The sequence below is a fragment of the Mustela putorius genome, unplaced genomic scaffold (genome assembly GCF_011764305.1).
Source record: "Mustela putorius furo isolate JIRA1106 unplaced genomic scaffold, ASM1176430v1.1 tig00003962_pilon_pilon_pilon, whole genome shotgun sequence".
NCBI classification, from domain to species: Eukaryota; Metazoa; Chordata; class Mammalia; order Carnivora; family Mustelidae; genus Mustela; species Mustela putorius.
The window spans coordinates 8629850-8643397 of NW_025422106.1; the positions used below are offsets into that span (position 1 = coordinate 8629850).

At 45.3% G+C, this 13548-nt stretch overlaps 1 protein-coding gene across 2 annotated transcripts in view; it reads left to right on the forward strand.

Moving 5' to 3' along the window:
• HLF (HLF transcription factor, PAR bZIP family member) overlaps positions 1–12480 on the forward strand; it is a 52486-nt gene extending 40006 nt beyond the window's left edge. The window contains exons 3-4 of one of the 2 annotated variants that reach the window (XM_004747360.2): positions 4920–5140; positions 10145–12480. In XM_004747360.2, coding sequence (XP_004747417.1) covers positions 4920–5140; positions 10145–10363 — 440 coding nt within the window. In that variant the 3' untranslated portion in view covers positions 10364–12480. The remainder of the gene's footprint in view (positions 1–4919; positions 5141–10144) is intronic. The other variant, XM_004747361.2, reaches the window with a different exon arrangement.
• Positions 12481–13548: the final 1068 nt, after the last annotated feature.

The following is a 13548-nucleotide window of genomic DNA, read 5'->3' on the forward strand; positions in this document are numbered from 1 at the left end:
AATAAATAAACTCTTTTAAAAAAGAAATATAAAACCGGCAGTTTCCTCGACGCCAGCAATAACCAATTAGGAAGTATCCTGGAAATTTTACACTAGGAACAACTACTATAAAACGTTTAAGAGATATACCTAGCAATAAACGTAAATAGTTAAAGTGAAGGAAATTATAAGCCTTAACTGCTACATGTGAGTAAAAGACCAAAAAAATAAAAATGGACAGTTATACTATGGGTATACTCAGTATTTTGAAAACCTCACTTGTCCCCAAATTGACTCATAGCTTTCATGCAGGCTTCATTCAAAAATTTCAAAAGAGGGGCACCTGGGTGACTCAGTGGGTTGAGCCTCTGCCTTCAGCTCGGGTCGTGATCTCAGGGTCCTGGGATCGAGTCCTGCATTGGGCTCTCTGCTCGGTGGGGAGCCTGCTTCCCCCTCTCTGCCTGCCTCTCTGCCTGCTTATGATCTCTCTCTCTCAAATAAATAAATTAAAATCTTTTAAAAAAATCTCAAAAGAAAAACCCAACAAAAATCTCAATAATAATTTTAAATATAACTTAATTGTTATACTCTGGGATGCACCTTGAAGAGTATAAGAATACCAAAGAAAATTTTTGAGGGATGCCTGGGTGGCTCAGTGGGTTAAGCCTCTGCCCTCAGCTCAGGTCATGATCCCAGGGTCCTGGGATCAAGCCCCGCATCGGGCTCTCTGCTCAGCAGGGAGCCTGCTTCCTCCTCTCTCTGCCTGCCTCTGCCTACTTGTGATCTCTGTCAAATAAATAAAATCTTTAAAAAATAAATAAATAATTAAACAATTAAAAAGGAAACTTTATTAAAAAGAACAAAAAGGAAGAATACCAAAGAAAACTTTCTAAAAAGAACAGTAAGATGTGCAGAACTTGCCTTGTCAAATATCAAGCCTTACTGATACCATTATATTAAGATATTTAGAAAACATTAAGTAAAATTCCTTGCTTATACACAAAACTAAATCCTAGGTGATTCACAACTCTCAAAATACAAATCCATTATAGTTGTATTAGAGAAAAGTGTAGAGTAATATACATATATAAATACATATATATACACATAGAGATGTATACATATGTCTGCATATGTAATATAATTTAGGGGTAGAAGGTAAGAAATTAGAAGCCATAAAGGAAAAGATTTCAAGCTATTACTACATTACAATGTAAGGTCTTTTCAATACTGGAAAAATCGACAAAGTTAGAAAACAAACAATAGTATGGGAGAAAATAATTTCTATAGATAAATCAGACGAAAGGATTATATCCAATCTATTAAGAGTTCTTGCAAATGAATATACAACAAAATCCACTTAAAAGGGAGCAAAAGACAGGAAGAGGTGGTACGTAGCAAAAGAAATAAATAATAAATAGTTGAGACATTCAGGGGCACCTGGGTGACTCCTTCGTTAAGTGTCTACTTTCAGCTCAGGTCATGATTCCAGGGTTCTGGGATCAAGCCCCACATCAGGCTCCCTGCTCAGCGGGGAGCCTGCTTCTCCCTCTCCCACTCCCCCTGCTTGTGTTCCCTCTCTTGCTGTGTCTCTCTCTGTCAAATAAATAAATAAAATCTTAAAAAATAAAAAATAGTTGAGCTGTTCAGTCTCACTGGTAATAAGGGAAATGCAAATTAAAATTATAGTGATATTTTTGTCTATCAGACCAACATTTTAAAAATTAATACTGTGCAGAAATGCACTCATAAATGTTGGTACAAGAAGTGTAAGTAGCTATGACAGTTTAGCAGTACAGTTATAAATATAAAATGTACATACCTTTTGGATGAGCAGCCCCACTTCTAGGACTCTCTTCTACAAAAATACTCATCTAAAAATCCATCAGTTGGGAATGAGTAGGTAAATACTACTCACCCTTTTTTTTTTTATGGTTTTTATTTATTGGGCACCTGGGTGGCTCCTGGCTTGGCAGAGAGTCTCTTTGTCCCTCTGCCCCTTACCCAACTCATGGTCACTCTCTTGCACATGGTGCACACGTGCGCTCTCTCTCTCTCTCTCTCTCAAATAAATATGTTTGAAATTTTCAAAAAAAATTTTTTATTTATTTTTGAGAGAGTGAGCAAGAGAGATCACAGAGGGAGAAGGAGAAGCAGACTCCCCACTGAGCGGAAAGCCCAGTGTGGGGCTCAATTCCAGGACTCTCAAATCATGACCTGAGCCAAAGGCCACCCAGGTGCCTCGGTACTATTCACCCTTTAAAAAGAACAAAGTAGTTCTATCTGTACTAACATGGGAAATTGTATATGGTGTATTGAAAAAGTAATTTAAGATATGTGGGTAGTATAATCCTACTTGGGTTCAATCATTTATGTGTTAAAACTAAGGTTCACACCAAGCAGTTAAGGGCAGTCACCTCTGGGAAGAGAGGGAAGATGGATTGGGGACAGAGGAGAGGAGAACTTCTTGACCCATTTCTGCACTTGTTGGAACTTTGCAATGAACATTTTGGTAATTTACAAAATTTATGTGATGATGCATTCTTAGGTTGAAAATTCTTCCATTAAAATTTTAAAAATCCACAAAAGTGGGACAAAGAACTAAAAAGATCCTCCTTTCCATGACCCAATGGCACCGTTGACGTTTTCGGATAAAAGGGAGAAAAGTGAGTCCAGCAGAGTCCACTCCTTAGAAAACAAGATGAACAAGATGGCACGAGGGTATCTTTGGGGAGAAAGAGGACCTGGTTGTGTTTCTCAGGTTCGCTTGGGTCTGTTGCCATTCGCTATCTGACCCTGGGGAAGCCACTGCCCTTGTCTATGGTCCAGTTAGGTTTTCTGCATTTTGCAGGTAGGTGTGACCTACTTCCGTGGAAGAAAGGGCTGGAGAGAAAGAATGCCAAGAAAGGTTCTGCCTGAATGTGCAGTGTTATTGTTAGAATGTCCACAAATGAATGTCAGAACCCAGGGTCTCAGAGGGCCCCCGTTAAATGGAGAACTCTTTGTAAATGCTGACCTCTAAAGGAGGTACCACAGCAAAGGGGGGGGTGGGCATAAAGTAGATAAAACATGAAAGGCCCTGTTGTCCAGTAGAGGAGGGGTGTGTGTGTGTGTGTGTGTGTGTGTGTGTGTGTGTGAAGCTTCACGTTTATAAAGCAATAAAGGAGAACACTGTCATACAGCATCATTACAGAATTCTGAAGGAACTTAGAGCAATTAGGTTTGGGAAATATTAATTACGAGATACTTTCAGAGTGTAGGAGAGGGTGCATATGCCTGGGCGTGTGCCTGGGTTGTGGGGGAGGTGGCGGAGCAGCGGTGCCAGGAGCGACAGAGCTTTGGGAAGCTTTGTTACTAAGTTCAAAGAGAATGTCTAAAGGGAAAATAAAATCCCCATTTGACTCAGATATGGCTCATTGTCTGAGGCAATGTCAAGAGACACAAGATCAAATCTAGCTTGACACCGTCCAATACTGAACCCAGCAGTCTCTAGAAGCCGTTGCTGCGCGGCAGCTTGGCTAATGAGAAATCTCTGTCCTCTGCCAATGCCTCGGGGGCCCAGCTCTTCCTCTTTGGCAAGCAGGATACAAAGAGAGCTCAAAGCAGAGTGAGGACCTCAAAGGTCACCCCGAACATTCATTCTGCAGGCTCCCCACCAGGCCTTTCCAGAAAACAGATGAGCGTGGTTTTACAGTTCAGCTAGAACAGGAGCCAGAGGCTTCGTGCTTCGACCTGGGGTAGGTTTTAATGAAACCTGAAGGATGTTTCACACGTTGTCCAGCCATTAGCGGGAGGTGGGGGGGCGGCGTGCCAAACACCACCAGGCTGTTGCCTCTCGTTTATTCTCTGGGTGTTAAAGGAGCAATTGTAAAATTCAGAGGCAATTAGAAATTAATACTCAGAACCGTCCACGTCAACATCGCGGGCTATTACTAAGTTCACTTTCACCAGGAGGACACATCCCGTTATTTGGGGGACGACGTTTGTGCATTTCAGCGGTTGGGCCTGCAGAACCCACACGTGGAAGTCAGGTCCTCCCCTGGTGTGTCCTTTCTAATTTGTGAAATGCTTCTTGAACCTGTCCTCTTCCCCCTGTCCCCGCTGCTGCATGCGGGAGTCATCCCAGCAGTCTGGACACCGAGCTCCCGTCTCCAGCTGTGCCTCCTTCAGGCCATTCCTCACGCTGCCTGAGCCCTCTTTCCAAACTTGAGCTCTGCTTGTCCTTTCAGAGCTCAGGATCCTTTGGTGGCCTTCAGGGCCTGGTCCAGTATCCCCACCGTGCACCCTCCTGACCGCACGTCCTGCGTTGTGCCTCTCTCCACTCCAGCACTTCATCATGCGCTCTGAGCCAGTGCTGTGGCTACCCAACACTGCGGTGGCCCCTTACAAAGATCGCCCTCCGGCCGCTTTCTGTCCCTGGATTACCTTTTTTGCCAATTACTACTTGTCTCATGTTTTAGCTATACCTGTCACCTCTAGAAAGTGTCCCAAACCTCCTTTGTCTTAGGTACTGTCCCCCACGCACTGGAAGCATATTGGGTTTACTTCTGTCCCCTGCCCCTTCACTGTACTCGTGTCCCTTCACACAGACTCCTTATGGGTCTGATTCCTTGACTCACCTGGAAAATGCCTTAAAGGTAAAAATCAGAAGCACATCGTTGGTGCTTCATGAATGTGTTATAGGAAAGAATGAATGCATGTAATTTTTTAAAATTTAGTTTGCAAACGTGCATGTGGGTCTTTGTTTTGCCTGATCTGACATGAGTCAAGTCATATCCAGCCTGCTGTGTTCTTAGTAACATGACGAAAATGAATAAAATAAGCAATGTTAGTCATCTAGTAAGTCGAAGACTCTTGCCTCTCTTCCTGGAGTTTCATGAAGTAGTTGTCTAATGGGGCTCCCGTGGTGTTTCTGAATGAAAGCTCCTGCCTTCTTCCAGGTCAGCTGTTGCCAGCAAACCGCAATACACCGAGTCCCATCGATCCTGACACCATCCAGGTCCCGGTGGGTTATGAGCCAGACCCGGCAGACCTTGCCCTCTCCAGCATCCCTGGCCAGGAAATGTTCGATCCCCGCAAACGCAAGTTCTCAGAGGAGGAACTGAAGCCACAGCCCATGATCAAGAAAGCACGCAAGGTCTTCATCCCCGACGATCTGAAGGTAAATTGGAACCGGTCATCAGCCTCGGGCACATGGAGGGTGGGATCAAGAGGCAGATAAGAAGCATGACCTCCAGGAAGATCACATAAGCCAGTGAACAAAGAACTTGTGATTTCTTATCCTATTTCTTGGCATGTGACTCTAGGCAAGTTGCTTTCTCCCTGGGTGTCTTCTGAAATATGCCTTTCATGTCTTGATATAGCACAGAAATAAGGAGAAGCAATAAAGTGTTGGAAAGATTTACAACCCATGAAAAAACCAACCTGGTACTATCTGCAGGGAAGCCTGTGAAAGCCCCATAAAATCAAACCAAAATCTTTCAGGGTTGGAAAGAGAAAGGAAATTATTTGCAAAGGACGTCTGGACCACAAAGTCCTTCAAGGGTTACCTTCCCTAGGGAAATTGATAACCAATTGCTGCCTTTGCCTTATAGACCCCAGGGAGTAACAACCAGAGATAGGATCTCCCCTCCACCCTTGGATGACTTGGGTGGGGTTTTCTTAAGGAAGCTTGTAGGTTCGCTTACAAATTTATATGTAATGTTTACTCTGTGTCTTAAATAATGATCGCTTGACTATCTCAAGAAAAGGTTAATTCCAGGTGTTTGCTACTATATTGAAAGGACACATTCTTTAGAAGGGAAAATAGATTTACCTTACAAAGTCTGATACAACTTGAAACAAAATTAATCGGACATATTTAATAATAATTGGGAAGAGGATTCTTTCCAAAACTATGCCATGTCCACTAATCCCAAAATAGAACCATTTTGGATTAGCCATGGCTTAGAACTTTTTGTGTTTATGGTTCCTTCCAATCATATGGACAATAGAGATAGATTATATGCATTTGAGGCCTTGAAATCAGGCACAATTAGCCATTTTCTAGCTCCTGATCCCCCATTTCTCAAAACTAACTGTGGTGTGGATGGAGAGTCACTTGTAGGCTGGGCACAGGGGAGTTTGGGACGTGGTCCTAGAACCAGTTTGGACCAGATGACCTGTTTATGCTATCTAGAAAGAGCACTAGGGGAAAAGGAAATCAGCAGATTGAAATCACTGCTGTTATCTACAGACCCGAGATTATCTTGAGTGAGGCAGACTCATCGAATGTCGGGCTGAAAGGGACCTCAGAGGTTCATTAGACCAAAATTACCATTTTGCAGTTGAGGAAATGGAGCAGGGAGAGAGGCGAAGTGAGGTGAACACCGCTGGTTTGTGGAAGGCCTGGTCCCTGAGTCTGCCGGTTTCCAGAAATGTCACTGCAGCATGTTGGCTATCACCAGTAGCTGTCACCCTAAGGATCCAAAGAGTGAAGTTCATAGTAGACACACCGTGAAATCTAAATGAGTCTGGGAACTGGTGGTCAGACAGCAAGAGGGGAGAAAGAGCCAGGCGATCAAGTCCTGGCAGCTGAGTCTCTCCATTGAACTGGATGCTTTTCCTCATCTTAGCCATCTGATCCTGCGTGTGTCCTCAAGCTCGTTGTCTTCAACTAACCGGGGAGTCATATGGCATGGGTCTGCTTTTGAACAGAGAGGCGTTTGGAAGGATGATCCTGAGTGGTAGCTCTGACTTGCAGGCAGAACTTGCCAGGGTCTCCAGGTTTACAAGTTCAAAGCAAAGAGCAGGCTTACTGAATAATCCAGGTCACACTCGCAACCATGGGAAAACTGTGTGCTGGAATTATGCATAGTACTCCTGTCACAGCCGGGCCTGACCTTTTCCCATGGCAGGTGGGTAGCAGGCAGGAATGTTCTCCTGCCAATTGTCCTTGGATATCTTCAGTTGTGAGGGAAGCTTCAGGGCCAGAGATGGTGATCTCACGTGGAAACGAGAAGCAGAGCTGTAACGAACGCAGTTCTTCTGGCAGAGAGGACTGAGCTGGAGTGGGTGGGAGAGGTATTTGTGGCCCCCAGCATGGCACGAGCACGCCAGTCAAGCGAAACGGCCCTGCCAGTAAATGGTCTTCCCCGCAGCTGCCTAAACCCTCCATGGAACCATTCACTTGGGTTAGCACGCATCTCCTGGGAGAAGTAAGCAGTGTGGGTCCTGGGACTCCTACCTGAGGAATCTGTCTCATCATCTTGACGTCTTCCTATTTGTAACTGTTCATTCATTTGCTTGACAAATATTTTTCAAATGCTTGTGTGTTCCAAGCCCTGGAGATACAGAGAGGTGAGCCAGAACTGCCATTGTTCCTACTCTCAAAGAACTTCTAGTCTGGCAAGAAAAAGGGATCGTTGACTTGTCATGAGGGAGGCAGTGCGGAACACGAGACCTTCGACCTTCGGGAAGATGATGGGGCAGGACTGGGCGGGCCCTTGCTGGGTGTGGCAGTAGGGTAGACAGATGGCTCTGGGCATAGAGGAGAAGAGGACAGGAATGTAGTGCCGGATTTGTCAGTCCCATTCGGTAGCCTGCTTCCCCCTCCCCCCACCCATTCCATGCTAACAAAGGGGGACCAGCTGCTTTTCTGGCCCATTGCAGTCCTCCGTCCATCATTCGTTCCTGCCTTCTGCGTCCTCCGCTCCACCCCGCCCCCCAGCTCCCCTTCCACCTGAAATGGTCCCCATTCTCCACCTTTCCTAGCTCCCCTGCTTATGTGGACAGGCGAGGCTGGGAATTAAAAACATCTTAGAAGGGAGAAGAGCTCCAAGAGACAGAAAAGTTGGTCGTTATCCTGAGGTCCGCTGCTGATTCCCCTGATCGTTGACACCCAGTCGCACACCTCTTCAGTCCAGGGCCCATGGCAGTCACCCCCCTTCCCTCCCCTCGGTCCTGCCCCCAGCCTCTGCCATCTCCCAGGGGCTCGTTCTCATGCCCTCCTTTACCTCCTGGGCTCCTGGCCCCCTGGGTCAGGTTCTGATACATTCTAAGCTCCTCTTTTGAATGATCTTGGAAACCACACACTTAAGGAACATGGACTGTGGTAAATTTACCCAGACTGTGGGTTGGGGGGCTTGTGGAATTGGGCCTTACATCAAAGTAATAGAACAGCTGCCATCAGGTCCTCCTACCTCTCTGGAGGCATTTGACTCTCTTTCGGCTCCTCCCAACTCACCCCATGCAGCTGGCCCGGCCTCGCCCCCCTTCCTTCAGTCCCCTGCCCCTTTTCGGAAGCACAGACGACAGTGGCGGCGGCACACCTGTCCCGGGCTGATTTACCCAGCTATTCTCCAGAGCACAGCCTTCTTCTCTAAAAGAAGGATGCTAGTGCCAGCTACTGGGAAGATCACTTTTTCACTTTGTTACATATTATTATGAAACAGGTAGAAGGCTGGGAGAGCTTTATAACTAAGATACCGGTACGGGACTGAGTGGCGGGCGGAAGGTGCCTGCGCATGCGCCCTCTCTCACGCTTCCTGTCTCGGGCCTGGGCACACACATTTGCCCGGGGTAATGGACCGGCATGAGGTTTCTCCACTGACCCTGGCCCTTCCTTGCAGCCTTGGTCCCAACCCATGTGACCTCCCCCAAAGCCAACTGCCCCTTGTAGTCCTGGGGGAGGGTAAGGACTGTCCTCACCCCACTTATTGTGGGTGACCTGTAGCTGCGTAACTGGAAGGACTGGCCTAGCTAGGATGGAGGGGTCTGCTGTCGCAAGTCCTTGAAGAGAAAGGGTTGCAAAACACGCCGGCTGGCGCCATAGTTGAACTGGTGAGGCCTAAAAGAAGATTTACAGGGCGCCTGGGTGGCTCAGTGGGTTAAAGCCTCTGCCTTCCGCTCAGGTCATGATCCCAGGGTCCTGGGATGGAGCCCCACATGGGGCTCTCTGCTCAGCAGGGAGCCTGCTTCCTCCTCTCTCTCTGCCTGCCTCTCTGCCTACTTGTGATCTCTGTCTGTCAAATAAATAAATAAAAATCTTAAAAAAAAAAAAAAGATTTACATTTCTTAGTCTTCCTCAGAAAGTTTTCCTTTCTTTCGGCAGATGGAGCAGTGAAGAGCGGGAAGGGACACGATGCACACTTAAGTAGTACCGAGGCAAAGTAAGGCCTAGAGAAGAGTTAAACAGGAAATCAGAGTGAATTATTTAAATGCTAGCCACCAATATGAGCACACTGATCAGTGGTAGGTGGACGTTTTTGGTTTCTTGTTTTTTTAATTTGTTTCTAATTACCGAGACATACATCGGAAAGATAGAAAAGGTGAAAGCTCCGACCTTTCTCCTTGGCATCCCTCCTCCAATTCCCCTTGTAGAGGCACCGCTTTGAAGAGCTTGGTATAAATCCTTCCGGGCCTCTTTCTATGAATATACAATACTGTGATTTTTTAACCAAAGTGGGATGAGGCCATACATATTTATCAGCAAATTGCATTGGTTTCCACCCACGTCGTGGTTTATCATGAACATCTTTTGAGTTCAGCTGGATCATTATTTGTTAACAGCTGCCGAGTATCCTTTTGTATGACTCCACCGTCATGTACTTATTAAATCTCCTACTGATTAGTTCCCCCCCCCTGCTCTATTAGAAACAATGCCACAGTAAAAATTCTCTGCCCTTGTCTGTGTGCACACGCATGCAGATGGGCGGAGGCCGAGATCCTAGAAGGGGAGATGCTCTGTCAGTGGCTGTGCATTTCAATAGTTGATAGACATTGCCAAGTCGCCTTGCAACAGTATCCTGTGGACTTCTACCAACAAGCATTGGAGCACCCATGGAAGGAAAGGGTTCTTAAAATAACATTTTCACCAAAGAACACAGAGAGATCTGAAGGTAGTTTAGCGTGTGAAGTTGAGCTGCTTGCTTTCATGCAACCTATGGGGCCCCCCTCATCGGGCACATATTCGGGCAGAGAGGAAGGAGGGACACACCGTGACAGGTGCGTTCTTGCTGCGGGAGGGAAGCTGGGCACACAGCCCTCGCAGTCAGACAGATTGGCACAGACGGTCCCGGAAGGAGTCGCGAGGTGAGAGGTTGGGTCCCTGGTGCCCGGGCACCACCCTGAGCCCGCCCGAGGCTGAAATCTAACGTCTTGTTTCCTTCCCCCTGTGACTAATGAGCAGGACGACAAGTACTGGGCCCGGCGCAGGAAGAACAACATGGCAGCCAAGCGCTCCCGCGACGCCCGGAGGCTGAAGGAGAACCAGATCGCAATCCGGGCGTCCTTCCTGGAGAAGGAGAACTCGGCCCTGCGCCAGGAGGTGGCTGACTTGCGGAAGGAGCTGGGCAAATGCAAGAACATACTGGCCAAGTACGAGGCCCGGCACGGGCCCCTGTAGGCTGGCGGTTTTGTGGGCTGGCTTCCGAATAGATGGACAATGTGTTTCCCGCCCGCCCGATAGCACCACACCTGAAGCAACCTTTCTGACATCAGCACTTTACCGGAGGCGTAAACACAACTGACTCACGTTCTGGTGTACGTGCGCACGTGCTTGTGCTCCCGTGTGGTCCAAGGCTCGCGCGCGTGCCTTTGCACTTGCCATGTTAAGGTAGCCCTCTCGTCGTCTTTCAGTTCCGAAAAAGAAAGGTGCCGTGTTTTTACTGGACTGAGGAGACACCCCCTGACACACACACACCCGTGGGGTCTCCTGCCCCTCCCTCCTCCTCCACTCCTCCCCCTTCCAGCGTCGCTCCCCGGTGACTCCCGCCTACTCTTCCAGGACTGTCTGCTGGGCTTCATCAAGCAGAGTCCTGGTAAACTAGTAGATCTCAGTTGTCAAGACTACGAGCTCTTGTTTCTGTTTAATCTGTAAGTTACCATGCTAATAAGGTGCACAAAAATCACTTAGCACTACACTGCAGCTGTCTCTCTCAGTTATAGGTTGCTTTCCTCATATTTTCAGTTTTGGTGATAATTGTCTTCAAATTTAAAGTGCTGTTTAGATTTACTAGATCCCATATTTACTTACTGCTATCTACTAAGTTTCCTTTTAATTCTACCAACCCCAGATAAGTAAGAATACTATTCTAGAACACAGAGTGTGTTTTTGCACTGTCTGTACCTAAAGCAATAATCCTACTGTACGCTAGAGCATGCTGCCTGAGTATTACTAGTGGGCATAGGATATGTTCCCTACCTAAGAATTTCACTGTCTTTTACAACACGAAAATTACAGTAATGCATTTGAGCATGCCCAGAACATCCCCAGGACAGGGAAGCAGAGGGAAATGCCAGGTCTCAGAACGAGGGGTTAACTTATCAGTGTAGGAGCCAAAAACAACTGCATCTTGGAACAGCTTTTGACATTGATCTGTCTGGTTTTGTTTTCTCCCCTCCCCCATCCCCCCCACCCTCCCCCTTTTCTAGTGACCTTTTTCCATATCCCTCTTGATACTCGAAACAATTACTTAAGATTCAGTTTTCCCCATTTTTTGTAATATATATATTTTTGTGAATTATACCTTGCTGTTTTTAAAAATCAGTTAATTAAGTTAATAAGTTGATGTTTTGTAAGACCCTTTTTCCTAGTGGTGTCGTTTTTGAATGCTTCATAAATTAATGATTCTGGAGCTTTTGTTTCTTATTTTCTGTTTGCTTTTTGAACGTATGTGCTCTTATAAAGTGGACTTCTGAAAAATGAATGTAAAAGACACTGGTGTATCTCAGAAGAGGAGGGTATTGTCACAAACTGTGGTTAATCCAATCAATTTAAATGTTTACTATAGACCAAAAGGAGAGATTATTAAAATTGTTTAATGTTTATACAGAGTAATTATAGGAAGTTCTTTTTTGTACAGTATTTTTCAGATATAAATACTGACAATGTATTTTGGAAGACATATATTATATATAGCAAAGAGAAAAGGAAAACTATTCCATGTTTTAAAATTATATAGCAAAGATATATATTCATCAATGTTGTACAGAGAAGAAGAGCTTGGGGGTTTTTGAAGTCTTTAATATTTTAAGCCTATCACTGATACATCAGCATGTTTTTTGCTTTAAATTAAAATTTTATGACAGTATCGAAGCTTGGTGTGACGAATCTCGCTCTAAAATATGGAAGGTTCTTTCTTGTTTCCTATTAGGTCTCAGAAAGAAGTTAACGTCACCCAAAAGCACAAAGTGGATGTTAGTCAAATATTTATTGGATGATACAGTGTTTTTTTAGGAAAAGCATCTGTCACGAAAATGTTCACTTCAAAGTTACGAATTCCTGGAATGAAATATCACTGCAAGCACCCCAAACAATTCTGTTCTCCTCTGTGGGCACGTGCGTCTTATGCAATATAAGGTTGATATCGGTGTTAAGTGTATGGTTTCTAATTTGATAGGTGTTTTGACTTCAAAGATGATTGTTCTTTTGTTTCACAAAGTTGTGTAATGTCAAGAGATTCTGCTGTTATTGCAAAGAAACAATTTGTGCTAGATTAAAACACCCTTTCATCAATGGGATTTTCTAGTCTCCTGCCTCCACAGTATCTAATTCTTTAATGACCTGGTGGTCTCCTGGTCAGTCTAGCAGCAGAGCTTCTGTCACAGTGTCCTCATCTTGGGAAACCTGACCAGCAAGATATTCCTAGGAATTTATTCCTACGAATTCATTCCTATGAATTCCAAGGTATTCATTTCATCCCAGGCCACAGCTGACAACTGATGTGGGAGAGCCTTAGAATCAAAATGCTTTGTTCGGGTATACAACTAGTAAAATAAATAAGACCTTCAGCCAAGTTCTCCAGCAGAACCGAGTAAGTGGTTTTCGGTAAGAGACACGGGTGGACGCACAAAGTTGGCGTTTTTAGAGGTAAAAAGACCAACAGCCAAGAGATTATTAAGAGGCAGTCGTTACTAAAACACAGGCCAGCAGTATCTTTAAGTGGAGAAGCAATGCACTGTGGACCATCTAAGTTCACTGCCCAGTGAAGTGGTAGCTGAGAAAACTACATTTGAGCACTGGGCGTTCTTGGAATTAGGTGGTTTGTATCAAACGAGGATCGCGGAAGAAACACAAAGATCATAAGAAAACTCCTCCTTTGGTGTGCCGGGAAAGGTTTCAGAAAACCTACCTCATTTTAAAATTTAAGAAACTTTGGAGTTTGTACGCAGGCCTTCTATGTAGGTCATTGTCAGCACACACACGTGAACACTCATTCATGGACTCCCTGCTTTCTGTCTAGGGCAGTTAACTAGTAAATAAGGCAGTTCTGCTAAATGACGTGGGAAGCCATGGCCTGATCTGGAACGACTCAGATCAACCAGGGTCAAATGAGTTCTGCAGACTGCAGCTATTAAAAATCCTGTTGTCATTTTTCACCTTTTCATCATAAGCATCTTTCAGAGATTAATTACTCAGCCATTAAAAATGAATCCAAATCATATTATGCCAACATCATTTAGACACAATTTGGAAGGAGCGGCCCAGGACTTCCTGACAAGGTCACACTGTCCTTTCTGTGGACTAGACTTGCAGCGGAAGGCAAAAACTAATCAACCTGGCCTGGCCTGCTTCTCCTGCCACTTGAG